Below are 26,239 nucleotides of genomic sequence, written 5' to 3'. Positions count from 1 at the left end.
AGCCTCAATCAGGCTGCCAGTTGATCAAACATGCCTCTTCGCAGACTGATCTTGGCACATATATCAAGGCTCACACATCTTTTCTTCTGGCCCCATATTTCAAGGCAGCATCCGTGTCTTCCGAGGTGGTCGTCTTGAAAAAGCTAGAAGGCGGGCGGGTGGCTTCCGTCGTCTCCACTTGCAGTCTTTCCTCCCCTGCATACGGGTGGCCTTATAGGTACTGTGGGGGGAGTAATGTGAGCTGCCAGCGTACAATTGTCCGCGGTACCTGAGTGGGAAGCCTAATGTGGTATTACCCGTGGCTGTGGTCCCTCTCCAGTGAAAAGACATCTGTTTTCATTGGCCGCGTGGTGCCTTTCGCGAGAAGAACTACATGCCGTTACTCTTGTAGCTGCTCGCCGTATTCCTTCGTATTGTCCCGATCTTACGATTGTGCCAGAGCGGTGAGGTATTTGCAACTGAGTGAAGGTTAGCCTTGGATGCCTGATGGTGCTATGTAGTATTCTGTGGGGACATGGAAGTTGGAACGATATAAATACCAGATGAAAGCCACCTCCATCTGGCACCACACTACTCAGACTACTACAACCATCGTCACGTCCTATAATACCCGTCCTCTTGTAATACCCAATCGCACACCATGAAGGCCACTACCATCCTCGCTACCCTCTCCCTCGCCGCTTTGGGCGCCGCTATGCCATCCCCCGACTCCCCTCCTACCGACACATCCCCATACATCAAGTCTTCCTTCTCCTGGGTAGACTGGGTCGACAGCCTGATTGCCGATCCATCCACAGCCCTTTCTGCCGAAGAAGCTCTTGCAGCCTTCGAGGCTGGTGCCGAGGACCCCGAGGACCTTACCAAGCGTCAGGAATTTGCAAACTGCCAACAGCTTACTTCGTCCCCTCCATCCGTTGGCGACGCAGTGTCTTGTATCAACGATTTGGCTGGACGCGGCAAGGCGGGTCAGAACTGCGATGTTAGCAGCATAGGAGGTGCTGTACAGTGTAGCATTGGAAGTGCCCATATCGTTACCGTAAGGGGAGGTACTAATGCTCCTACAAGCGTGAACTGGTAAGTTCCCTAACTGGATATTGCATTAGATGGAGTGTGCTGACTTGGGGTTTAGCAACGATATTGCGCGTTCAGGCGGTATTATCATGGACCGCTGCACACGCGGTGACAACACTGTTTCTGGAACTGCGTATATTCCCCAGGGCGGTGTTGCTGTACATATCCAGCATTCTTAGAGGAGAACTTGGAGGTGTTTTGGGTCGTGGGGTTTCAAAGTGAGGATATCGAACAGACGGCAGGAAGCAGGGTAGTACCTGCCTATTATGGACTATATGACGTTATGAAAACGCTAGGTTGAACGCAGTAGTACTACTGTTATCGAATACTGAGTCTTTTTAGTGATTGGAACCTGCTGTAGTGAAGATTTCTCCTCGCAACATGCCTCTACAATGTTTTTGTAGAGCCCTCATTCGTACTGATAATGCAATAGTAGCAAGAAGACTTATACATCAGGACCAGTATAACCCTTGTGTCACTAGGATGACGTTTCATACTACAGGATTTGAGATGCTGCGGCTCAGGTCTTGCGGCCAACGGGTAAATGTGTAGCTCTTTGACGGACAATCAGCATGTGCAGTTCTTTCTCGGAAAAGACCACTGAGATAGCAGTACCAGACAGATACACCATGGTCCAATCGGGTCGGTTATGTTCCCCACGCTCACCAGTTTGTCAAAGAGGAGACGGTTATCACCTGTCATCAATCTAAAAGCAATGAAGCTGTACAAACACCCACCTCAACACGATCTAAACGATCATCGTCAACATCATCCTCTCCACCTACCCCTCACCCACCCCTCATTCCAAAGCAAGTTGAGCCAGCCCTATCTCCGCAACCCGGCGAATAAATGCAAAAAGAAAGAACTACTTATCGCCCTTGCAGCCACACAAACCCACGTCGGCCCACCCACACCGCAATTCTCCAAAAAGCAAGGCTGCTCAACCATGCCTCAACACCACTTCCCTTTTCCCAGTATAACGGTACCGGAGGCAGGCGGCTGGCTGCGTTCTCCTTGCATGAACAAAGCCACTTCATTCTCGTTTGGCGCCTGCATGCAGAAGCGAGATAGGGTCAACGTGCACGAGCCAGGTGCTGTGCTACCAAAAAAAGTAAACGGAAAAGGGGAAATTGCATGAATGCATGGATGTGGAACAATGACGATCGACTTTGCCAACACACCACCGCCATGATTCAGCTCGTCTGCGTTGGAATGTCATGTGAATTACATTGTCGTGCTTACTGCATGCACAACTTCTATGCTAAAGATCCGACTGTGAGCCGCCTATCTATCCTCGTCACCTGGCCCATCCTCGTATGATAACAATAATAATCTAGGCATTTAGTGCCGGAATACCAGATAACGCAATGCAGTGAAAAAAGCGACATAGAAAATCGTGTAGCAAATGGCGACTTTAGGTTTACAAGTTAAGTAGGCCGAGCTAGAAAGCGGCGGAAACGTGTGATGCGGGGGTATCATACCGCAGAAAGTGGAATAATGTAAATGCTAGAAAGGAATCGTATCATAGTGTGGTAATGCAGTGTGACGAGACAAAAGGAAGAAAGCGATGCGGAGGTTTAGTAGGTCCCTCCTAAACTGTTCCAGGCAGCCAGAACATCGTCACTGACGCTGTCGCGATCGTTACTCGTCATCCTTGGGCTACTCGTGATGTTGTCATCTGGACTCAGGTGGCGTGATCTTCTTGTGCTAGCGCTCTTGTAGTAGCTTGACGTTTGTGAGTAGACAGACGTACGTGATCCGGTAGAGTGAATGCTGCTCTGTCGATTTCGCGTTTCGGCGCCCGCGAGCGCCAGTTCACTTATGTGTCGGGCGACCTTCTTTGAGGGTTTCGGGACTGGTGGCTCGACGATGCTAGGAGCACGAGACGAGGCTTCAGAGACTGGGGCCAAATCTCTAAAACCAGTAGACGTGGGAGGTACCGGGAATGAGATTGCCGTGGGACTGGATGCAGTCCTACTGCGGCGATGGAATGGTTCATCTTTCATTCTCTCTGGCGGTGAACTAATGACACCTTGATCGAGCATAGGGAATTCCTCAAGCTCGTTACTGGTATCACTGCTCGCCACCTTGACTACGTCCTGGTCGTCAGTGTAAAGTGCGGGCGTCATTGGCGAGGGTAGAGGTGATGGGTGGTCAGTAGTCGTGGGTGATGCTATGCTAGCAGCAAGTGTTGGGGACGTAGGCGGGAACGGATCCACTTGTGAAAACCCGGAGGGCATTGGGAAGTGGTGCGGCAGCCTTCCTCGACTAGCAGGAGAGTAGTTGCGGTCTGACCATGTGTCGCTTACGGAACTATCGCGGAGTTGGCTGGTAGTTGCCTGGCTTTCAGTCGTCGAGGATCTGCCACGTGATGGCGCAAGCGACGAAGATGTACCTGCAGATGCCCGGTGCTTGGACCTGGTCTCAGTGGATCTTACATGACTTGACTCCCGAGAATCTGTTGAAAGAAAGGCGGACGTGCGGTGTGGTGGAGACCTTTCCGCTGCCGGCTTGAGCTGCTTCTCTTGTTCCCGTGTGGGCGCCTGCGATGCGCTCTGTTTGTTCATAGCTGCGCGTTTCTTTCTCATCAGCTCCAGCAAAGCCTCCTCTTCTGCCGTCACTTGCATATATTTGCGCGACCCTTCCGATTGGGGCTGCGGCGCACTTGCTGACGTGCGCGCACTCACAACGCTATGTGCCGTAGGTGACACTGGTGTGGTAACAGCAGTCTGTGGGCGGGAATCTTCGTGTTCATGAATGACCGAAGGCTGCCTCACGTGGCTTATCCGTCTACCACCACTGTGAGTACTGTTTCGAGGATAATGATACGATGGGAGAGGTGGCGGCTCCGGCATGTACATCACTTCCATGGTGGCCGTTGTAGATGTCGAGAGTGTGCTCATCTTTCCAGATGATTGCCCACGACGGTGTGGGCGAACTTCATATGCCTGTGCTCGTCCAATGACAATCTCCCCTGTGTAGTCGCCACTGTCCAAGCTCTTGCGAACGCTGCCCTTGCGAGATCGTGACCGGTTGTCGCTCTCGTCTTCAGATGACGAAAAAGACAAGACGCTAGAGTCTTTAAGGTTGGTCTTGGAAAGGGCAGACTCTTTAGTCTTTGACGTAGAATACGTTCGATACGTGTCTACTGAGTACTGGCTAGGTGAGGTTAGATGAGTAATGTCAACAATGTCCTCGAGCGCGAAGCTGTCCCGTTTGTACGCTGGTGTGGGATCCTGCGATCGACGACTGTAGTTTGATGCACTTCTGCCTCGCGAGGGCTCACCAGCGGTATAGCTATGGTCTGGCACAACAGGTTTGAGATCTGAATATATAGCATCGTCATGTGGCTGCTGTGTTTCTTCCGCCTGGCTGTCTTCGCTCTCCTCGTCGAGCGCATCAAACCAATGCTGCACGCCTTTTGGTGGTCGTCGTACATGTATTTTCGCATTGTCATATTGATCCCGCTTGACTTTGCATACTGGACTTGGGGGAGTCCTTGTTGGAGGATTCTGATACTTCACGTTAGGCTTCTGCAGCTTGGCAGGTCCTGCTTGTGGTGTCGGGTGCCTCGTCATTGGGTGAGGGAAGTACTCCGAGTTCATGGACATGGCAGCCGGTGAGTTCACCATCTTGGTGGGCGAAAGCAATGTACCATAGTTGGGTCCATCACTGTTGTCCTTGGGCTTGGGGAACAGTTTGGACAGATCCAGGCGGGCAGGTTTGCTTTTTCGGTATTCCTTCTTCCTCGTTTCATCCAGGATGGCAGGCGACATTGGACTGGCATCATAGTTGTCGTAACCATGGTCCGTCAATACCGGAGGCTGTCCTCTTCGTAACGCTCTATCTCGGACTGCCGAATCGGAGGTTTGCTGTGAGATGTACAGGGGTGAACTCTTCGCGTCGTAGTGCGATCTCAGGGTCGAGTTGGACGTTTGTGGGTGTAGCCGGTGAGTGACGGAACCGTTGTCAGAGCCCTGCCTACTTTCTCCAGTATAGGTGCGTCCTAGGACGTTGGACGATGGTCGTTTTGACATGCTGGGTCGTTTCGGGTGTCCACTGTTCTCCGTGGCTGTTTGCGAGTTTCTCTCGTCGATGTGAGAGCCGAAACTAGCCTCGGATACGGTAATGGACATGTAACCAGGACTTGGTGGGATTGTCGACTGTCTTGATGTCGAGCGATGCAGGGCATCGGACGTGCCCAGTACTCGATGTGCTTTGCTGGACGTATCTTCGTGACGGGAGGGCCTCTCGGGGCCAGAGGGTATCGATGGGGCAGGGTGGACGTCGTGGACGTCAAGTTTGGATCGCGAGCGGCGAGGCAGTGGGAAGGAAAACTTCTTGGGTCCGCGGTCGCCGCGAGCCATGATGCCTGGGACAGCCGCGAGTGGGCAGAGAGAGATTGGTGGCTGTGGTGCGGGCGTGGGTGCGACTCAGTAAAGTTAGAGATACGATGGTGGAGACTGAATCGCGGTATTCGTTGGCGCTACAATGGCAATGGCCACATGGGGTAGAGTGTTGTCGAATGGCACGTCTTGTGCTGCCACCGGCCGGCGCTGACAGGACATGAAGTGATGTTTGCTTTTGGGTGCAGGGAGGCGATCCGATATGCAGTGGAAGAAGTCCGGCAGCTTCGATGGAGGAATCCAAGGGTTCAATTGCGGGCCCCTACGGCGATGCTGCACAGAGCGCTAATCCGGCGTGGACTGGTTGAGTGCTATCTGCAGGAACGGCAGCGCGGCGCGAGTAGTACGATGTCATGCAGCGATGGGACGGGACTATCAAGTTTGCTGAGTGTCGGCCCTCTGGGGGCGAGGGGGACAGCGGATTAAAGTGGCAACCCTCCAGAAATCCCAAGAAGATGGGAGAGGGCGGGTATAACCCGCGAGTTATCGCCCAAGGATCCATTGAATTTACCGCTTGTGAGGAGCTGGTGATGGTAGGATCCGCATGGCAGTCGGCTTCAGGGGTCGCTCATGTCATTGCAGACGTGCGGACCGCTTGTGTGCACAAGCGTCGAGCCATGCACGGTCTCAAAGCCACACCTGCAGTCTTCAGACATGCATACCCTGAGTATCTGTCATATGACAGCTCGCCGTTCTCTAGTCGGAATTTGCAGCGCTGCGGCAGTGCGCGGCCACGAGCATTTTCGTCTGTCGCCCGTCGCCATCGCCGCAAAAGACAGGGCTGGAATCGTCAGGAGCGAAAAACCTACTTGTGGTTGAGAAGGACTAGAGCTCGCCGTACCGAACTTTGTAGGATTGTCCATGCGTCAGTAGACGACACTAGCACCCGCCCAGCGCCCTAGTCCTAGGGCAGCGGCGATATGATTCCCCGCTGGACGCCGAACATGAACCATAGTCTCCGACAGAGCCCTGAGGCAGAACGATAACCTCACCACTCCGTCGCCAATTTCCACCACCTGTACCTGCATCATGTCGTGCTGCCTTCCCCACCGGCTTTCTTTCCGATTCACCACCACCAGCCCACGTCGCACATGTTGCACATCGCCTCGTATCCATTCATCACGTTGCAATACAAAACGGGTAGCAGCAGCTCTGCAGTGTCCACATAGTGCACATCTGGGTCTGTGAGCATCGTCAGGGGTGAGAAACGAATTGCGCGATTGACCTTCGTCTTTCCCTTCCTGTTCCTCCATAGTGATGGTGCGGCTATCTTCTGATGATCACGAACATCCTCGTGGGGATGCACGTAGCCAAGCCGGCTCTTCGTAGATCCGGCATCTCCTAGCGAAGAAGCGCGGTCCCTTTCCACGCGCTCCACCACGGCTATCTTCTCAGGTTATTGTAAGCTGACCCATGTCATGTACGCGTCGAATTATCAGTATGGTTTGTCTAGCGCTGACGCGGGAGCTCGACGCTGTCATAAATGCTTGGTTATGAAATGTTATAGTTCGTTTGGGTATAAGAGAAGGCCCGCACATGAAAGACCGTCGTACTGCCTGAGTCAATAATCCAAACACGCGACTGCGATACACTTTGGGCACGCAAATGAGGCTATCAGCGAGGTTGACCGAACTCAGCCGAACACATTTAGTGGCATTGGGGCGCTTCGGAGTTCTCACCGCGTTGTTTTGAACATAGATTGCACCGCGGGCACTTGACAGGCTCTCTACTGGCACCACAAGTTCTGAGGCTTGAGAAGGTCGTTTCAGCTTTTATGGTGCATCCATCTCGTTGGTAACTATGGTTGGATTTCGGAGCAGGTCCTAGTGGTCGTACTGTTAGCTTCTCGCTTGTATGCTTTGAAGGCTATGAACCAGACGCATATATAGTGAGTAATCCCAGGTGTAGAGTATAACGCCTTCATGTGAAACCGAGCATCGGAAGATGGCCTCAGCCATGTGATTGTCCAGTATCCTGCGTAAGTTCCAACACACTGAAATAGCCCAAAGACTTTCGAGTACCTGGGCGATGTTATCTCCTGGCAGTATGGTATTGTAATTGACTGTTGTGCTGTCATTGCTTCCTATTAATTACTGTTTCGCCTGAAGGGATGAATTTGTAGTCCTCCTGTGTACCGTCCGGCCAGTCTGAGACTGAAAGACCGATGGCTGGGACAATATTCGCTAGCTACTCAAAGTGTTTAGGTGTCGTCTTTTTCATCAGCTACCATATGAAGAGAACGAGAGAGGACAGTTATCGCGTTTCCTCGTCATCGCTTCCGCATTGGTGGTGCAGCAGGAACCGTGATGCCGCTAAGGCAGGCAAGAAGGAGGTTTTTTAACAAGGAAAGCGACAACGATGCGAGTGCGGACACGAGTGGGGAAAATACGTGATGGAGACAATCACATAATGTAGTGCCTTGACGGATATTGTCGTCGCCGTGTCTCGAATAGGGTGCGGTGGAAGGAGTCTATCGCAATGTCACCTTTTGCTTGGAGAGACATCATTGAGCTTCTGCTGCTGCTCAGGTTCGGTGAGCAAGCCCATATAAGAAAGAGCTCGTGTTTACAAAGTTGTGTCTTCCTAAGGTCGTGTAGCCAAAGATACCTAGGTACTCTAAGGGTATGTGCCGCTATGTGGTTGTTGAAGTTGTAACACAAAAGCGTGTGTATGACTTCGAGTAGGGTCTAGTGTATAGGATATATGGTGGAAAAATCGAGTTCCTTCCTATCAGGGTGCTTTCGTGATGTCGAAGGGTCATCTACACGTAGCAAGGATTCCTGGTTCAACTCAAGACGGCGGTGTAGCAATGAGTTGCCGTCGCCATTTTCGAGGCCGCGCCTAGCTTCGCAATTGCATCTTCGTTGCAACAGCTGCTTCTGTGTAGAAATTGCATCGCAGGCTTTGTGTATTTGTGTTTATCGGGATGTCATGCAATGTAGCGCTTGTGGCGTCGTACAGCCGTGCCGCTTCCAACACTGCTGCACCTGCAGCTATTGCATACGCAACCCAAGCAGTATCGAAAAAGGATGGCTTCCAATATGCTGCTTGTAGCGGTGTGTGTGTACGTGTGTCTACAGAGCAATGGATAGAGAACAACAAAGACGGCGCTTGTTGTCGTGTTTTGCCACGCCAGAAAAGTTGATGGGATGGCTGACCGAATGCGGCGTCACTCGGCACAAGCCTCGTGACTGGCGGTATCAATATACCGCCCGCAGCGCCCGCAAAGCTGCAGCAATAGCTCAACTATAGCTCCAACACGACATGAGCGTTGAGAGGTCTTTATGTGAGATATAGATAACATGGATACCTGCAGAAGCAACAATAAATCCTAATATAACGAAGCTCTAGAGCTTCCCATTGCGCAATACAGACGGCAAGCTGTCAAGCACCCATGTCAACCCATTAGCGCTAGTCAGTGGCCCACTGCGAGATGCTCTGTCGTGCCTTCGTCTACCTAAACCCCACCACCACTGCCAATCCACACGCAATACCCGACAGAGCCATATACACGACCGTCCTTCGCTTCCCTCGCCTCCTCAGCAGACACGGCGACATCCTTGGCGGCACTCCAGTCTCCCGCGTTTCAACCACGCCATCACGTCTCCATACGCTCCTATCTCTCCGTCGGCGGCGACACGTCCGATAGCGACCACGACGATCCCCGTGACGGCCTCCGCGAGCCAGCAGACGACGTGTGTACCGACTGGCGACATGCACAATAACTAGGCCTATCGTCTTCTCCCGCGTCATTCCTGCTCCGCCGAGCTCGCGCTTTGGTCCCGAGGTCTCAGGTCCCGGATCACCACCACTAACGTTTCCGCGAGCCACTTCACTCGGCAAGTGAACCGAACAAGCTTTTTGAGACCCATCCTCGCACGCATCACCGACACTCGAAAGAACATCCACGCCCTCCGTCACGCCCGCGCAACATGGCCTCCAACGCTGCAGGCCCCAGCGCTGACGGCGTGGCCACGACAGTGCACACCGAAGCCACAGACCCGTATGCCACCATGGGACAGTTCTCCTTCGCGCCAGCAACCAAGACGACCGTAGTCACTACCACATACACGACCACGACCACGTTCCCGCCCTTGTGTGTAAACGCCCCCGGCAGCCTCAGCGAGCGAGACCCCAAGGACTACCCGCTGGCCCACGTCCAGGCTCCCGAGTCAATACGCAAGTTCTACTTTGAATCCGGAGGCGAACTGGCTTGCTTTGAGGAAGCAGACGCTGCCTCTGAGAAGGTGCGAGAGGTACGCTTTTCCCTCACGCCAGGGATATGCCTGCAGCTGAGGCCTTTCACGTTGCAGCCGCCATGCCCCCCAGCTAACACTTTGATTGCAGCAGAAAACACTCCGCCAGAACCTACGATCCGCAAACGGCACCCTCAAGAAGGTCGAGTCCTACGACGGCCCGCCAGTCTTCGCGACACCCAGCCGCTCGACGCGTCCAAAGCCACGCGCTCCTCACCAAGGCCTCCGTTCAGTCTCTGGTCGTCGGAAACGGGATAATGCAGACGATTCGCCGCCACCGTCAATCACAAAAGCCGTTGAGCTGCTCGGTACACATCGCCAGAGCAAGAAGCCTAGGTTAGAGCACGACAAGGACGCTCGCATGGCCTCCCGTCCCACATCGAATGAGATGGAGGATCCACACCTCGCTACGCCCGACACAGACATGGCCGGCCTCGGCTCGTCCAAACTCCCAAAACTCCGCAATAACCATCTACACAGCTCCAAGCCCAGAGCTACGTCACAGCAGATCGGACCGAACCAAACGCCGCCTCGATGGCGGCTCCAGGAATCCAGTGCTCGCTCATCACACTCTAGAGGCAGCCTCTCTGACGACCGAGAGCCGACCCCCGAGCCCTCTTTCCCCACGGGTGTATTCGACGGCCCAGGCGTAGCTGCTACACCCCCAATTGCTGAGTCCGATTTGGAGCCAGGTGGACCTTTCGCCGAAGACGCATCTTTTACGCCCTCACGACTCACTCCCCTTGATACAACTTCGGCGCAAGATGTAAGCTTGCCCAGTCCCAGCCTGTCGCCCATCACGGCTGCCGCAAACCTCGCGCAACAAACGAATGGTGGAGCGTCCTTCTCAAGCACAGAAATGGACTCGGATGTGAATGATGTGTCAGGATTTGACCTGTCACAGGGCACTTCAAGCAGCTCGCACATGGGAGACTTTTCACTTTTCCCTGGTTCCCAACACCGCGACAATGGTGACGGTTCCAATACGCAACTGCCTACTCCTTCTGTCATGGATATACCGAATATGCTCAACTCATTCGATGCTCTGCCAGAGCAGATGAAGTCGTACGTCTTGTACCAGATGCTGCGGAGATGCAAAAAGCCGACCCTACACTTCGTTGCGGATGTCGTCAACCCTGCCCTTAAGAGGGACTTCATCGCCTCGCTTCCTACCGAACTTAGCCTTGAGATCATCAGTTATCTGGATGTCAAGAGCATGTGCAGCGCAGCACAAGTGTCCAAGTACTGGCGGAAACTCACCGATACCCATGAGTCCGCGTGGAAAGATCTCTTAGACAAAGATGGATACAAGCTGCCGCATGGCGAGCTGGAGCGTGCTGTGCAAGAAGGCTGGGGCTGGCAATATCCCCATTCCACTGACAGCTACGAGCGCGACCTGCGAGCTCAATCAGTAACCTCGAGGTCAGACAGCGAAACCATCTCAGGCTTCTCCACTTCTAGCCTGTCTAGCGGCCTCCAAGATCAGGAGGGTGCAGTGACACGATCCTCGTCCACACGTCAGAAGAGGAAGGCTACAAGTAAGCATAGCAGCAGCAGTGGCAAAAAGGCTCGCAAGAGTCGTACCTCCACAAGGACACAGGTTGCCCTCTACTCGCAACCTGCAGATTATCAAGAGGGCCCGCATGCTTTTGCTAAGAGAGCAGAAGCCGCCATCTCTGATCCCAACGTTGGCTTGCCCGGCCTTCGTGCTATGCATCTTTTCAAATCTCTGTACCAAAGACATCACCTCATCCGCAAAAGCTGGATGGCGGTAGACACAAAACCAAAGCACATTGCTTTCCGCGCACATCAGCGCCACGTAGTGACATGTCTGCAATTCGACACAGACAAGATCCTGACTGGTAGTGACGATACTAACATCAATGTTTACGACACCAAGACAGGAGCGCTACGAAGCCGCCTCGAGGGCCATGAGGGTGGCGTGTGGGCTCTTCAGTATGAGGGAAACACACTTGTATCCGGCTCGACTGATCGCTCAGTGCGAGTATGGGACATCGAAAACGGAAAGTGCACACACGTGTTCCAGGGCCATACATCCACCGTCCGGTGCTTAGTGATCCTCAAGCCAACTCAGATTGGTGAGACCCTTGACGGGCAGCCGATCATGATGCCGAAGGAGGAGCTCATCATCACTGGCTCACGAGACTCCACCCTCCGTGTTTGGAAGCTTCCCAAGCCAGGCGACCGGGGCATCATGCAGACTGCAGCGGCATCCAACGATCACGACAACCCGTACTTTATCCGCGCTCTAACTGGGCACCATCATTCAGTACGTGCAATCGCTGCACACGGCGACACGCTCGTCAGTGGTAGTTACGACTGTACAGTTCGAGTGTGGAAAATCTCGACTGGAGAAGTTCTGCAACGTCTCCAAGGCCACTCGCAGAAGGTGTATAGCGTCGTCCTTGACCACGCGCGCAACCGTTGCATCAGTGGTTCGATGGATAACATGGTCAAGGTCTGGTCTCTGGAAACAGGTGCCTGTATCTTCACCCTTGAAGGTCATACCTCACTTGTTGGTCTTCTCGACTTGAGCCATGAGCGTTTGGTGTCGGCTGCTGCTGATTCAACCCTCCGAATCTGGGATCCGGAGAACGGACAATGCAAGAGCCGACTCTGTGCTCACACAGGTGCCATTACCTGCTTCCAGCATGATGGCCAGAAGGTCATCTCTGGCTCTGACCGAACACTCAAGATGTGGAACGTGAAGACGGGCGAGTTCGTTAAGGACTTGCTCACAGATCTGAGCGGTGTTTGGCAGGTCAAGTTCAACGAGCGTCGCTGCGTTGCTGCTGTTCAGCGAAACAGCATGACATACATTGAGGTAAGCAATTAACAGCGAAAAGGAGCCCGTCTCCTCTAAGCTGCGCCCCACCTTCAGTAAAGGCTTTCGTCGGGGCTCTTGCTAACAATACATCAGGTTCTTGACTTCGGTGCCTCGCGCGACGGCGTTCCCGCTGATCAACGAGGACGACGTATTGTCGTCAATGCTAGAGGCCACGAGATCGAAGACGTCTCTGAAGGCGAATTAATCGACGTCGAGGCTTAGGCCTCCTCACTCTTCCGTTCAACACAGCGAAATACACGACTACACAAACACACCCAGCATACCTTTGGAACCGGCGCGAATGTTTCCCCACATGTTCAAAAGCGATACCCATCACGCGCGTTTTGGCGAATGACTTCACGACACGGCACCCGAATCCTGTTCGTTCGGGTGGCATTATGAACTGCTCTTATTAGCCTGGCTCTGTCCATTACCGTACACCTAGGTGTAGGAACAGCAGGTGTGCTAGGATACGATGTTTCTTACATTTGCATAGCTATGGCGTTTACAATATCCGGGGCTGCATCAGTAAGCGTCTACGGACCACAACTACTATGAAGAAGTAGATACATAATTTTATTCACAAATTCTTTTTAATGTTTGACTTGTGCCCTTGTTACGAAGGTGTGCGCGTCTAGACTAAGCCAGCGCTAGTGAAAGCGGGATGTGACGCGCTTGCCCCACACTGCCGCGGCTCAGGTCGCAAACACGTCCAGTTCACATTAACATTCATAAGTTCGCATACATTGTCCGACACTGGCTGGAAATGCGGACTTCTTCAAACAACACCTGATGCCGGCGTACTTCTTCCACATTACCTTGGAGCTTTATCCCTCGCGCTCACCACCGGACAAAACGTTTACCCCTCCGCCGCGAACCGACATCTTCTCGAGACTTCCGGCCCATCGCCGAGCATCGTGGGGCTCTCCCCCTCCGCCATCACGCGCCTATAATAGCTTCACAAAGCCCATAGCCTCTAGTAGTGAAACCGGCCAAGCTACTGCTTCTCGCGATCGCCAATCTACTGCCCGTCGATTCAGCCAGCGCACGCGACCATCGTTCTCCGACCACCACGATAGTCCCGTACCGGTCGTCAAACCTCCGAAGAGGCCGGGACACAGACGAACACAGAGCTTTGCGCACAGAGACTGGCGTTTCGACACCATATCTATACTCAGCATCGACATGAACCCGACCAGCACTGAGCTTGATCGAACTCGCGCCAACCACCTCAAGCACCCCTCACACGCGCCAAACACCGGCGGTCTCGCGACAAAGGGCAAGTTCATACCCTCGGAACCGAAGAACACAGAGGTTGGCTGGGGTGTGGTACATCTCTACCGCGATGGACAGGAAACACCAGGGCTGTACGACGAGGTGGATGGAGCGAGCAAGGAATTCAATGAGGAGGACTGCACCACCCTGTGCATACTAGCAGTCCCCTCATATATGACACCATCCGACTTCTTGGGCTTCATGGGCGAGCAGACCAGAGAGGAGGTTTCCCACTTCAGACTTATCCGGACAAGCAGAGCGAACAAGTACATGGTGTTGATGAAGTTTCGGGAAGCCGAGAGAGCTAGAGCGTGGAGAAAAGAATGGGACGGCAAGGCCTTCAACAGTATGGAGGTAAGAGAACGTATCGCTGCAGTCAAGGAGCGATAGCTAACATCGATAGCCTGAGTATTGTCACGTCGTGTTCGTCAAGTCGATCAATTTTCAGAGCGGCGACTCGAACCGCGATCCTACCTCATATCCCGATATTACGAACGATCCGTTTGCGCCCGCACCGACCGAACAACCTACTGCACCTCTCCCGCCAGCTGGCAACGTCTCTTCGCCAGTTGAGGGCCCACCAATCGCTACTTCCCTCACCGCAAAACCGCACGCTCCACCTACGCCTGCTTTGGTAGAGTTACCCACCTGCCCAGTCTGCCTCGAACGCATGGACGAAACAACAGGGCTTTTGACGATTCTCTGCCAGCATGTCTTTCACTGCGCTTGCCTTGAGAAGTGGCGAGGCTCAGGCTGTCCAGTCTGCCGCTACACACAAAATGATGCCTTTGCCTTGAACCGTGGCACTGATGGCGAGAGCCCGGATAATGAGTGTAGCGTCTGCGGATCCACACAAAATCTTTGGATCTGTCTGATCTGCGGCAACATAGGGTGTGGTCGCTACGACTCGGCGCACGCATTCGCACACTATGAGGCAACGAGTCATACCTATGCCATGGATGTGGTAACGCAACACGTCTGGGATTATGCAGGTGATGGCTACGTCCATCGACTCATACAGAACAAAGCAGACGGCAAGCTCGTCGACATGCCAGCCTCTAACCAGTCCTTCAGTGCACCCGGCATGACAGGCTACTCCAACGACACCGTACCACGCGAGAAGCTGGATAACATGGGTATGGAGTACGCGTACCTACTTACCTCGCAACTCGAATCTCAACGCGCATATTTTGAAGAACAGCTTGAGCGTGCAGTCGACAAAGCGGCAAAAGCAGCTTCCACCGCTGACGAAGCAAGCCGTTCTGTTGCTTCATTGTCTCAGAAACTCGACAAGCTATCCACTGAGCACGAAGAAGCAACAGCCACCATCGCCTCTCTCACAAAGGAATCCGCTCGCAACGCTCAGAAAGCAGCGTCAGCATCCGACCTCGCTCGCAAACTCACCAAGCAGTACAAGGAAGAGCAGATTGTGAACGAGTCTCTTATGGAACGCATCAAACACTTGGAAAAGAAGGCCGAAGAAGCGGAGAACAGAGTCAAGGAGCTTGATGCGCAGAAAGCGGACCTTGAGGAGCAGAACCGCGATTTGAGCTTCTTCATCTCAGGCCAGGAGAAGTTGAAGGAGATGCAGGCGAATGAAGTCATGGGGCTGCAAGAGGGTGAAGTCGAGGGCGGAACGGTGGAAGTCGCCGAGAAGAAGGGCCGAAGAAAAGGCAAGAAGAAGGCTTGAAGTTTGTCAAGCACACGATGTAGATGGAGTTATGATTTAGCGGCATGCACTGGATTGACGGAGTTGGTTGTGAAACTTGTCAGATACCCCACATAGAATATTCATAGTCCTGCGTAGGGCTTTTGTATCACATTTACCAATATATGATAAACAATCATCACCACACGTCATCACGAGAAGATAATAGTGAAGATAGACCACTAGATTCGCAATGCGCAAGGACTACCCAAACACCACAGTCCAACATTATACGCCCCATAAAGATGCATCCAAGAAAACAAAAAAACAAAACAGGGCTCCAAAACTAGTATATACACAAGTTTCATGTATCTGTGTCCGAAAGGGAGAGAGAGTAAAAACACAACGTCGTCCCAGGGAACCAGCCGTGTCGGTCGTCAAGTCATGTCATGCTAAAGTCGTGAATAAGGTAGGGATTTTGGACTCGACCATAGGTAGATCCAAAGAGAGCGTGGTGGAAAACGAAGGATTGACCGGTGTGAATGCATGGACGTGAGATGGAGAGGTGATGAACGCCGATATGTATCCGTTTTGCGCCGTTGGAAAAATCAATGCAGTGGTTGTTTGTAGATGCGTAGTGGGTGAGGTGGTATCCAAGTGGGTAGATAGTCGAGAGCATTCAAAGCGGTAACAGATGATGGGTAGCCATGTCGAATAGTGATCCGACAGTTTAGATCCAATCGTCATCCACGATACTCTTGCTGCCGATCGCAATCTCCCTCTCAAAGCCCAATCCGAGACCAAGGCCGACATCCATCTTAGGTGGTGCCTGGAGTTGTGGCGGAGGCTCGGTCTTCTTCTTGGGGCTTTGCTTGGCTGGGCTCACGTTGCCGTCAGAGCCCATACGCACAGTCTTGACGTCCCAATCGTCTTCAAGTGCAGCGCCGATCCAGACCTTGACGCTGTCGTGAACAGCGCCATAGTACTTGGGGTTGCAGGCTCGGAGGTGACCCATCAGCTTCTCGAAGCCGGAGACTTTGAGTTCCTGGCGGAATTCGTTACGTGCTGAGCGGGTGGGGAGTGAAGCTATGATGCCGTTGAGGAGATCAATGTGTGTGGCGAGGTAGTTGGTCGCATCCCATTCTACACCACCAACGTAGGGAGCTGCGGGCACAATGGCGCGTTGACCGGGGAAGTGAGTCTTAGCGTAAGACCTGTCTCCTGTCGGCTTGGGTGGAACAGGGATGACGTTGAGGTGATGGATGAAGATCCAGAAAACCTCCTTGGTGACGTTGGACATCTCTTTGCACCATACTTGGTAGGGTCGTGGTTGGTGCATCTGTAGAATGAACGGAACAGTGGATGCCTGCTTCTCCTTGACTGGATCCTTGAGATACTTCATCAACTCGGTAGCGCGAGTCTCCAGTTCAGCCTCTGGTGCCATGGAGATGTGAGCGAAGATGATCTCGATAATGAGTTCACGCGTAGTAAACTCGCTCGGACCTTTGTGCTCTTCGTCGAAAAGCATAGCCAGCAAGGCTGGGTACAGTGTCGATGAGATCTCGTTAAGCTGCTTGAGAGCGGTAGCAGTCGTGCAGAGTCCCTTGAGACAGCGGAGGAGTTCGTGAAGAAGAGTGTCTTCGTGGTCTTCGCGCCACTCAACCTCCATGATCCGGTGGAGGAGTGCGACTAGCTCAGTCATACCACCGTCCTGGATGAAGTTGTCAACCCAGTCGACAGTTTCGTTACGGATCAACAAGCGGAGTTTGTGCAGCTTGCCGACCTCGACGTTCTGTGGCTTGGGGGTCTTCTTCATGTAGGAGATGAACTCGTCGGCCTTGACAGATTTGGCTCCGTTGGACACAGATCGGTCAGAAGCGTTAGACCTCAGAGATCTCATAGAGGGAGATTTGGGGATAGGAGCTGGCTTTGACGACGTCTTTCGTTCGCCCAACTCGCCGCCCTTCTGCTTCTTTGTAGGAGAGTCACTCCTGTTGAAGGTAAAGGTTCGGCTCCTTGGACGCTCACGCTTAGTTGAGTTTGCTGACTTGTCTTGCGCCTCATCCTCTGCATCTTCAACAGCAGATCCGTGTCGAGACTTGGATGACTTCTGTGGTACCTGCTTGGTGTTCTCTCCAATGGAAGAATGTGCAGAGTTTGTCTTCGAGGTTTGTGGAATGTCAAGCTTGTGCATTCGAACAAAGTCGGCCTTGACCTCTAGCTTCAGTGTCCGCATCTGCGCACGCTGGTGGGCGGGGATATTTCGGGATTCCTGATGTTGTTAGTAGAGGGATCAGCTAGATATCGAGAGAGCACTTACCAGAACCTCCTCGAACTCGGCGTCTACCACCTTAGGATCAGGTTTGGCAGAAGCCGGGGCACTCTCAGCTTGCTTGGACTTTCCGTTAAAGGCAGCGACGGCGGCCATGACTCGGTTCTGCTTCTTTGTAGGACTTGGCGGAGGTGCCATATCCTTGAGGCTGTAGTCCTTGCTGCCAGTGTCGGTACTCGCTCTACTGAGTATGGGTCTCGGCGGCTTGGTAGGAGAGCTCTCTCTGGTGCGTCCCTCGTTGCCCTTGGTGTCGGACAGAGGAACACGCTCGTTGCTCCGCTTGCGCGAGAAGGTCTCGAGTAACGATGCCGTGGAAGTCGACTTGGGAACAAACATGGACTTGGGTCGCTCCTTCTGGGTAGGTCGGAGCGAGGGCTGGCCAGTCTCGAAGAAGTTGCGCTGTTTGGTGGGCGAGTAGTCTTGCGGTGTGTAGAGGGCGATCTCGTCCTCGACGCTCCGGCGCTGGTCGTTCAGAGGGACTTTGCTCGTGGTGGTGACTTCCTGCTGGGAGCTGAACTCGGCCCAAATGGGAGTGCGCGGTGGGGCCTGTGCATAGGAGGTGCGGGGTGGTGTGGTGTTTTCCTTGTCTCTGCTCTCCTTGACGGGTGACTTGTCTCTCCTGCCCTTGCCGAACATGGCAGCCAGATTGGTCGACGACTTCGTCTTCTTGGGCTTCTCGCCTGCCTCAATCTCCTCCTGCGCTCGCCGCGCGTCGAACGATTTCTTGTGAGCGGACTTGTCCTCCTTCTTCGCCAGTGACCGCAGCGATACGGAGCTGAGCGTCTTCTTGTGCAGGCTCTTCTTGGGGCTCGATTTGGCGTCCTGCGACTTGCGAGGCGACGGCGGGTTGAGGGGGTCGTTCTCTGTCTGGTTGGCCGCGCGCAATTGGCTATGGGGGTGGTCTGGCGGTAGCAAGGGCGCCTGGAAGTTGGAGACAGGCATGTATGGCGGGTTGGATATCTGAGCGGTGTGCAGCGCAGCGCCCTCGGTCGGCGAACGCCTGTGGCCTTTATTTACAATAATAGACTTGAGCACTGCAGAGGATTTGTTGCGTCGGTGCCCTGCAGCGGGTGGTGCGGCCATGTCCGGCGTCGACATGATGCTGCTCCAGAAAAAAAGATAATTGTGGAAGCGTGTACTGAGGCCGGGGCCGGGAAGAGAAGGCTTGAAACGTGAATTGTCTATAGCAGAAGGATGGCGGACATATTAGAGGAAGGCGATGATGAGGCAGGTCGACCGTCCGTTTGCGGATACCCATAAACATGCGGGCGATCGTCCCAGCAACCACGCGTGCTAGCATGTGGGGTGCACGCCAATGCATGCCACCGTGACGCGCTAACTTCTATCGACGGCCATATTCATGCGCTTATAGTTTGCATCCGTCATAATCGTCGTCAGGCATGGAAACCTGGAGGAACCGTTTGCCCATGGCTGTTCTGCTGCTAGGGTGCCGACAAAACGTCTCTCCACACACGAACTTCATCTCCCCAATCACACCGCATCCTGCATGTTCGCGGTCGCAAACCTCTGGCCCAAGTCTCTGGCACATCATTTTATTGTGTTTTGGTGTCTGTGTTGCTCACATGATGGAAGAAGCTAGCATCTGGCCTCGGGAGGATTGACCGCCCACAACAACGCGACATAACAAAGCGAGAGCCATCCGTGTTGTTATGCAGAGGAAGCCTATCGCGCACTGACGTCGAGTGTTTTTCACAATACGGCAAGCGATGCCGAAGTATAGAAGCGAAGGATGTATATTGTGTTGTGAAAACCATTATACAACGCTCACTACCTAGGTAGTATGTATCGAGCAGCCAAACTTTCCCCAAATAACAAGACACGATGCCACCCATCTCCCTGCGTATGCTACCACACACCCGGGCCACTCCCATGGCCTATTCGCTCCGTATCTCCCCTCAAAGAGAGTTCGCCAAGCCCCTCACGGTCCTCCTTCGCCTCTCCATCTCCCCAATCCTAACTAGTCCTCTCATGATGCTCGTTCCCTGGTCTCCGCATCCAGCCGTGCCAACACAGATTCCCTTGCTTTGATCTCCACAGTCACAGATGTTGGGCATGCAAGCCATACCAACGGGGCATTCACTTGAGAGCCTGCATTGGGTAATAGCAGGGTCCGTACAGTCAGTTCCGTCCTTGTTGTAGCAGACACCAGCGCCTTCCGTGGTTGTTGCACAGCGACATATCGTGGTCCCGTTGCCGGAACCGCACAGACGGTCGAACGCGCAAGTGGAATCACAAGGGAAGGACGCGCAGACTCCGTTGAAACATCCTTTATTCGCAGCGCAGGCATTGTTGCAGCGACCACAGTGAAGAACGTCGGTTTTGAGGTCGTGGCAGCCGCCGTCACAAAGTGCAACGCCATCACCTCCGCAGGTGGGTGGGCTGGGTGTTGCGCTCGTCGTGGACGTAGTCGATGATGTACCAGTGGATGAAGAGACCGTTGTAGTGCCAAATGATGAAGAAGAAAATGAGGGTAAGGAGGTTGATGACTCTGTGCTGCTGGTCGAGGATGAAGCACTGCTGCTAGCCGACGTGCTCGAACCACTGGAAGTCGATGTCATGCTAGTAGATGATGACAGCGATGACGATGAGTCTGTACTACTTGCTGTGGACGACGAGATACTACTAAACGACGAACTCGAATCGCTTGACGTCGGAATTATACTGCTTGACGATTCGGATCCAGTGCTACTAGTGGAAGTTGTCGGGATGCTTCTGGATGAGCCCAATGAAGTGCTTGTGGATGAGACACTTGAACTGCTAAGCGAGGCAGACGATGTGCTACTACTAGAGCTTTCGGAAGAAGTACGGCTGCTCATAGAGCTTGAAGTGTCGGATGAGCTCGAAGAAGAGCTGCTGGAAAGACTCTCGGAAGAAGTAACGGAGGACAATGAGCTCGTTGGTGTGGCACTTGATGAAGAACTGGAAGAGCTCAGCGTGTTGCTTGTGATAGGGTTTTCGTCTAAAGTAGTCGACGAGCTGCTTGATGCTGTGGATGAGGTACCCGAAGTAGTAGGCAGTTCGATAATCGACGAGCTACCAGAGCTGGAAGACGCTGTAGTTGGCGCTGTCGAGGCAGAGGTTGAAGAGCTGGAAGAGCTAAAAGTAGTTGGTGTGCTCGATGAGCTGCTAGATTCAGTCGGCGAGGATGAAAAGCCTCCCGTACTAGACGATGAAGTGGTTGGGCTCGAAGAAGAGCTACCCGTGCTAACCGATGATGTAGCCGAGCTTGAAGAAGAACTACCTGTACTTGTGGATGACAATGTGCTCGAGATCACGCTACTAGTGACACTGCTAGATAATGAAGAAGATGTATGTGTGCTTGATGAGGTCGGAGAGTTGGCTGAAGATGAAGGAGTAAACACTGGGCACGACGTGCTAGTCGTCGAGATACTGGTAATGGTTGTGGTCGCGGTATTGGTCACAGTCTGTGATATATGATCAGCCTGCACACTGTCTCATTCAGCAAACGACTTACAGTTCCGAGATAGGTGACTATAGCTGTAGTGATGTTCGCACACCTACATGCGGATGAGTATGCTTGTGAGTTACAGTCTTGTGTGGCGTAGGAAGGCTGAGAACCAAAGACCGTCGTTGTAGACCAATCAGTGGGCTGAACTTGTCGAATCCATAGTTTGTTATCTTCCGATGATGTTGGGAGCGCTATGAGACTCGTAGTGGTGGGTGTCAATGTCGGAGAGCACGGTGTCGTCGTGGTAGAGGTTGTTCGAGTAATGACCGTAAGGGTGGTGCTTTATCTAATTGTCAGAGAATTCATGTAGCTTTTGTGGGCTACAAACATCGGGTTCCAGATGACGCTTGTAGTGAGGAAGTCTTGACAGTCCTGTCCAGCTTGAATCATACGAGGTAATCCGCCGTCACGCCAGACTGCGCGATAACAGTCATTCTGGGAGCATTCTTGCCTAGTATCGAGAACTGCTGCCAAAACTACAGAAAGGCTGATCAACGTAGCGAAAGTAGAGAACTTCATTTTGACTTTGCAACAAGTGTAGGTCGTTCTGGGTTGATGAGCACACCTATCATTCAAGGGGCTAGAGCAGCTTTTATAAGTCGCTGTCGTCATCGAAGGGACTAGTTACAAACATACTGAGCCCAAGGCTCCGCTATCCATTTTCATGTCGCTTCTTGCCCTCGCTACGGCAAAGTGAGTAGTATCGGTGGCGCCTGTGTAAAACATGACAGTGAACATCATGCTCAAGCGAAGGTCCCTGGCTTAGAAACTAGGGTACTGTCAGTGTCTCAAAAAGGCGTTTTAGTGTCCATGAGGTCGTAGTCGTCGTTGCGACATCAGCGATATGTCAGTAGTAGTAGGTCATGTGGGGACAAGCGATGGGTACTGCAATGTTCTGCCTCGCCCAATATGTCCCATCATGCAGTAAGGTTTAACCCTCCTGACCTTGGTTGTGTATAAACTTGTTGGAAATGAAGTAGTGTGCTGGCACAGCAGATCGCCATTGATTCGCATTTCCAGTGGCTAGACAGCGATCCGGTCCTTTACTCGACGATCAGCGTCCATAGCTTACGCAGGTACGATACTGTCAAGGAGCCGTTCCATGACAGGCTAGAGAGAGCTCAGCCACTCCAAGCGATCCTCAAACCTCGCCCTAAAAGCCCGTTCTAGAGTGTATGTCTCAACACTTGTGATGGCCGAAACTCCTAAGCAGCGACACGAGCAGTGAGACTGTGGAGTACCTTACATGACCGTAGCTTCTCAACTAAACCTTTGTCCTTTTTCGTAATACGAAGCTTCATGTAAACGCTACGGGCCTTAGTCTGAAGGAGCGCATTTCCTCAAAATGGGCCTTGTAAGTAGTCACCAGTATTTGGCATTGATCGGCATTGATTTTCCCCAGTTATCGTCCTCACATATCCTCAAGTCTTGTAGAATCTGCGAAATGCGCGTAGTGGAGAGTCGATGTCTGATGACGGGCGTTTTCACTAGGATGGACCGTGTCGTACTAGCTGTCTAGGCGTCTGCATTCAACACTTAGACCGTAGGCTTTACGCCACCAACTTGTAGGTGCGACAAGCTTACGCAGTTGTGGAACATGCCCGTTTACCGAGACAGAATGAGACCGTTGGTGATGTGAGGGGTAACAAGAATGTGAAGTTGGTATTCGTCTTTTTGATTGCGTATCGCTGGTGTTCCACATTCTTGACCTCTTCTTTCCTTAGCATGATTCGCTTTTCTTGCTCAAGAAATGGTTCCCGATGCACACATGTCAAATGTGGCAGGAGAATAACTACAGGTCGATTACGTCGGCCATCTAACACATTGCCGGTTTGTCTCAAGAGAAAGTCCTTGAGTTGAGCTTCAGGCTGGCGGGAGAAAGTTGGCATATAGCATCCCCTGAACCAAGCAATATATGATACCACCTTGAATATACCATCTTGTCTTCTGCGATTCTTTTTCTGTACGAATTGTGCTTTGCGAGTCTGCCAACCACGTAGCCACAACAAGATACCACATCGGATAACCGGAAGCGATTCGGTTTACAATCTGGACATGGAAACTGGTAACGGCCGTTACAGCCAGTATTAGCTGTGGTAGGGCTAATTCCGGTAGCTTGCATATCGCGGAGGTTCCATCCCTGGGTTTGGTTGTTCCACTAGTCCGGGGTACGGGGCGCCCATGTAACGGGTGCTGGACGCCGCTGCGGAGAATGGTAACACTCGATGTAAGAAGCAGCCATAAAACAGGGGCCGCTAGTAAAAACAAGGGCAGGTTTGATAGAGTCCAGTAGCGGAAGAGTCCTACGTTCCTGGAAGAGGTCAGACTAGGAACATGCTGTGTGGGGATTACTCACCAATAGTAGCTCTGTACCCACGAGTAAATGCTTGGGAAGCTCTTGTCACACCACGGCCTGGTTCCAGAGCCTTGCTCTCGGTCACAGAATTCCGCATATGCCAGAACCTGCGGCCCAACGAATGCCAACGCTATAAGACTGCCAGCCACACATGTGACGGTAATCCTTCGCAAATCACGCATACTTAACTGCGCAGAAAGAACCAAAGGCATGTACCTTGCAACATCGTATAAGAGAATGACGCCACTCAGTAGGCCATTACTCCGCATGAGTGTTGCTGCAGCAAAACAAAGGCCAGAGCCAAGTTTCTGGAGATCCTCTTGGATTGAAGACATTCCTGTTCCAACTGAAGCTCGAGATTGAGCGTAGAAGAGCATCCCCACAAAATTCAGCAGTGAAAACATGGCTTCCGCATAAGGTGCACACATGAACAGAGATGCTGGTGTCAGAATATGCAAGACAGCGGCGATGAATGGGATGATCTGTCGCCGTTGTGGTTCCAGAACCAAGGTCAAAAGGCGATACAGCACTAGCACAGAGAGAAGGTGGCAGACGCTAGAAAGGATGATTCCGGCCAGGACATAGTAGTGCAGGGAGGCCTGTGTATTACCAGCCATGACTAGGAGATATCAGTGCCGAGCCAAAGAACTGGGCCACCGTTGCTCACATTGACCGGTTAGTCTCAGAAGATACGAATACGCCCCGCTGAAGGCCCACGCTTGCTCGTGGAACAGACCCCGCTCAGCTGCTTTCACAAAGTACAGTGCATCCCAACGAAGTAGGTTGAGAGCGAGACGCTCATGTCGAGCGAAAAGGGTGAATTCATGGTGCCGTCGATAGTACGTGTCGAACAATATGAGCGCGGAGGTGTCATAGCCAGGACCTGGACAGAACGCTGCAAGCAAGAGAAGCAATGCTTTCCACAGACAGAAGATGGTGATCAGTTGCGTGATCCGTCCCTTGCCACTAAGGCCAAACGTGTTCATTGTCATGGAATTGAGGTTGTCGTGGTTGATGGTCGAAAACCAAGTGCCACGCTCCGATTGGGCCAGCACTAGCGCCGGCGAAACCTTGTTCCACACCCGCACGCACTCGCCTATCTGGATTTCGGTCGCGACAACTTTTGCGCCCGCTTTCGAACGTTTCGTCAAGTCCATCGTCGCCAATCTCACCCTTCGTCGACCGCCGCCAACACACCAGGTAAGCGCATATCTTCGCCATGAATGCTCGGTAGCATATCAATCGCATGTCTCTTTACGAGCATGTTGCATACAAATGATGGCTAGAGTGCAGAGCGGCTGAAAAGCCCTCTCGCTCTTACGAGATTCAGACCTATAGTGAATGAACATTCGCTAATGGTTTCTGTTCTCTATGACAGCCTCGACAATGCCTCCCAAAGGATCCGGAAAGAAGCCTGCGGCTTTCCCCCAGGCCACCTCTAAGGCCTCTGCCGCCAAGAAGCAAAAGGTCTGCCCATTCTACACGATTTTGCATGCAAGCGCTAACAAGCAACAGAACCCTCTCATCGAGAAGCGTCCTCGCAACTATGGCATCGGTCAGGACATCCAGCCCCAGCGCAACGTCGGCCGCATGGTCCGATGGCCGTAAGCAACCCCCAACCCAACCGTACTCTGCAGATACTGACAACGCGTAGCGCTTACGTCCGCCTTCAGCGCCAGAAGAAGATCCTCAACATGCGCTTGAAGGTCCCACCGGCGATTGCCCAGTTCCAGCACGTTGCCGACCGTAACCTTGCCACCCAGGCTTTCAAGATCCTCAACAAGTACCGTCCCGAGACCAAGGCCGAGAAGAAGGAGCGTCTCACCAAGGAGGCTACCGCCGTCTCTGAGGGCAAGAAGAAGGAGGATGTCAGCAAGAAGCCCTACGTCGCCAAGTACGGTCTCAACCACGTTGTTGGCCTCATCGAGAACAAGAAGGCTTCCCTCGTCCTGATCGCCAACGACGTCGACCCCATCGAGCTCGTTGTCTACCTCCCTGCTCTCTGCAGGAAGATGGGTAAGTGCTAGGAATGCGCAAACTTCATATGGCACATCAACTGACATTCATTAGGTGTCCCTTACGTCATTGTCAAGGGCAAGGCCCGTCTCGGTACGGTCGTCCACCAGAAGACCGCCGCTGTTCTCGCCCTCACCGAGGTCCGCTCCGAGGACAAGAACGAGCTCCAGAAGCTCGTCACCGCTGTCAACGACGGCTACCTCGAGTCACACCACAAGGACGCTGCCCGTCACTGGGGAGGTGGTATCATGGGTGCCAAGGCCAACGCCCGCATGGAGAAGCGCAGGAAGGCTGTTGAGAGCGCTATCAAGATCTAAGCAGGTCCTGAGGTGCTTTGAATATTTCATGATGACTTTACGGCGTGTCTCTTACCTCTGCATATAGTCGGTTCACAATACCAACGGAGTTTAGGAGGGTTAAAAGCGGTCGGCAAACGACTGCATTGACTGGAATCAATCACGATAACGCACGCCATTCGCATATTTTGTTTGCTTGTGATGCTCGAATTCTTATGATACATCTTTCGTTTTTGTAGAATATG

The 26,239-nt window shown here is 52.9% G+C and overlaps 8 protein-coding genes across 8 annotated transcripts; 5 read left to right on the top strand and 3 right to left on the bottom strand.

Moving 5' to 3' along the window:
* Positions 1-640: 640 nt before the first annotated feature.
* On the top strand, positions 641-1,250 carry J4E82_008546 (uncharacterized protein; the record flags this gene model as incomplete). Its single annotated transcript, XM_051734777.1, has 2 exons — positions 641-1,074; positions 1,130-1,250. 2 exons carry the CDS (start codon positions 641-643, stop codon positions 1,248-1,250), a joined length of 555 nt encoding a protein of 184 aa, XP_051585462.1.
* A 1,398-nt stretch (positions 1,251-2,648) lies between these two features.
* On the bottom strand, positions 2,649-5,438 carry J4E82_008545 (uncharacterized protein; the record flags this gene model as incomplete). Its single annotated transcript, XM_051734776.1, has 1 exon — positions 2,649-5,438. The coding sequence occupies one exon, from the start codon at positions 5,436-5,438 to the stop codon at positions 2,649-2,651; it is 2,790 nt and encodes a 929-aa protein (XP_051585461.1).
* Positions 5,439-9,409: 3,971 nt separating this feature from the next.
* J4E82_008544 (uncharacterized protein) lies at positions 9,410-12,803 on the top strand (the record flags this gene model as incomplete). Its single annotated transcript, XM_051734775.1, has 3 exons — positions 9,410-9,733; positions 9,825-12,578; positions 12,675-12,803. The coding sequence occupies 3 exons, from the start codon at positions 9,410-9,412 to the stop codon at positions 12,801-12,803; spliced, it is 3,207 nt and encodes a 1,068-aa protein (XP_051585460.1).
* Positions 12,804-13,373: 570 nt separating this feature from the next.
* J4E82_008543 (uncharacterized protein) lies at positions 13,374-15,546 on the top strand (the record flags this gene model as incomplete). Its single annotated transcript, XM_051734774.1, has 2 exons — positions 13,374-14,210; positions 14,260-15,546. 2 exons carry the CDS (start codon positions 13,374-13,376, stop codon positions 15,544-15,546), a joined length of 2,124 nt encoding a protein of 707 aa, XP_051585459.1.
* Positions 15,547-16,234: 688 nt separating this feature from the next.
* J4E82_008542 (uncharacterized protein) lies at positions 16,235-18,778 on the bottom strand (the record flags this gene model as incomplete). The annotated part of the gene is made up of 2 exons (XM_051734773.1): positions 16,235-17,776; positions 17,825-18,778. The coding sequence occupies 2 exons, from the start codon at positions 18,776-18,778 to the stop codon at positions 16,235-16,237; spliced, it is 2,496 nt and encodes an 831-aa protein (XP_051585458.1).
* A 900-nt stretch (positions 18,779-19,678) lies between these two features.
* On the top strand, positions 19,679-21,295 carry J4E82_008541 (uncharacterized protein; the record flags this gene model as incomplete). Its single annotated transcript, XM_051734772.1, has 2 exons — positions 19,679-19,858; positions 20,192-21,295. 2 exons carry the CDS (start codon positions 19,679-19,681, stop codon positions 21,293-21,295), a joined length of 1,284 nt encoding a protein of 427 aa, XP_051585457.1.
* Positions 21,296-23,189: 1,894 nt separating this feature from the next.
* J4E82_008540 (uncharacterized protein) lies at positions 23,190-24,674 on the bottom strand (the record flags this gene model as incomplete). Its single annotated transcript, XM_051734771.1, has 3 exons — positions 23,190-23,637; positions 23,683-24,301; positions 24,350-24,674. The coding sequence occupies 3 exons, from the start codon at positions 24,672-24,674 to the stop codon at positions 23,190-23,192; spliced, it is 1,392 nt and encodes a 463-aa protein (XP_051585456.1).
* A 394-nt stretch (positions 24,675-25,068) lies between these two features.
* Positions 25,069-26,015, top strand: RPL8B (60S ribosomal protein L8B; the record flags this gene model as incomplete). Its single annotated transcript, XM_051734770.1, has 4 exons — positions 25,069-25,149; positions 25,198-25,286; positions 25,337-25,698; positions 25,753-26,015. 4 exons carry the CDS (start codon positions 25,069-25,071, stop codon positions 26,013-26,015), a joined length of 795 nt encoding a protein of 264 aa, XP_051585455.1.
* Between the last annotated feature and the right edge of the window lie 224 nt (positions 26,016-26,239).

Source organism: Alternaria postmessia (genome assembly GCF_024291825.1).
Source record: "Alternaria postmessia strain BMP 2775 chromosome Unknown scaffold_70, whole genome shotgun sequence".
Taxonomy (NCBI): domain Eukaryota; kingdom Fungi; phylum Ascomycota; class Dothideomycetes; order Pleosporales; family Pleosporaceae; genus Alternaria; species Alternaria postmessia.
Note: the sequence above shows the minus strand (reverse complement) of the source record. Positions and strands in the feature narration are given on the sequence as shown.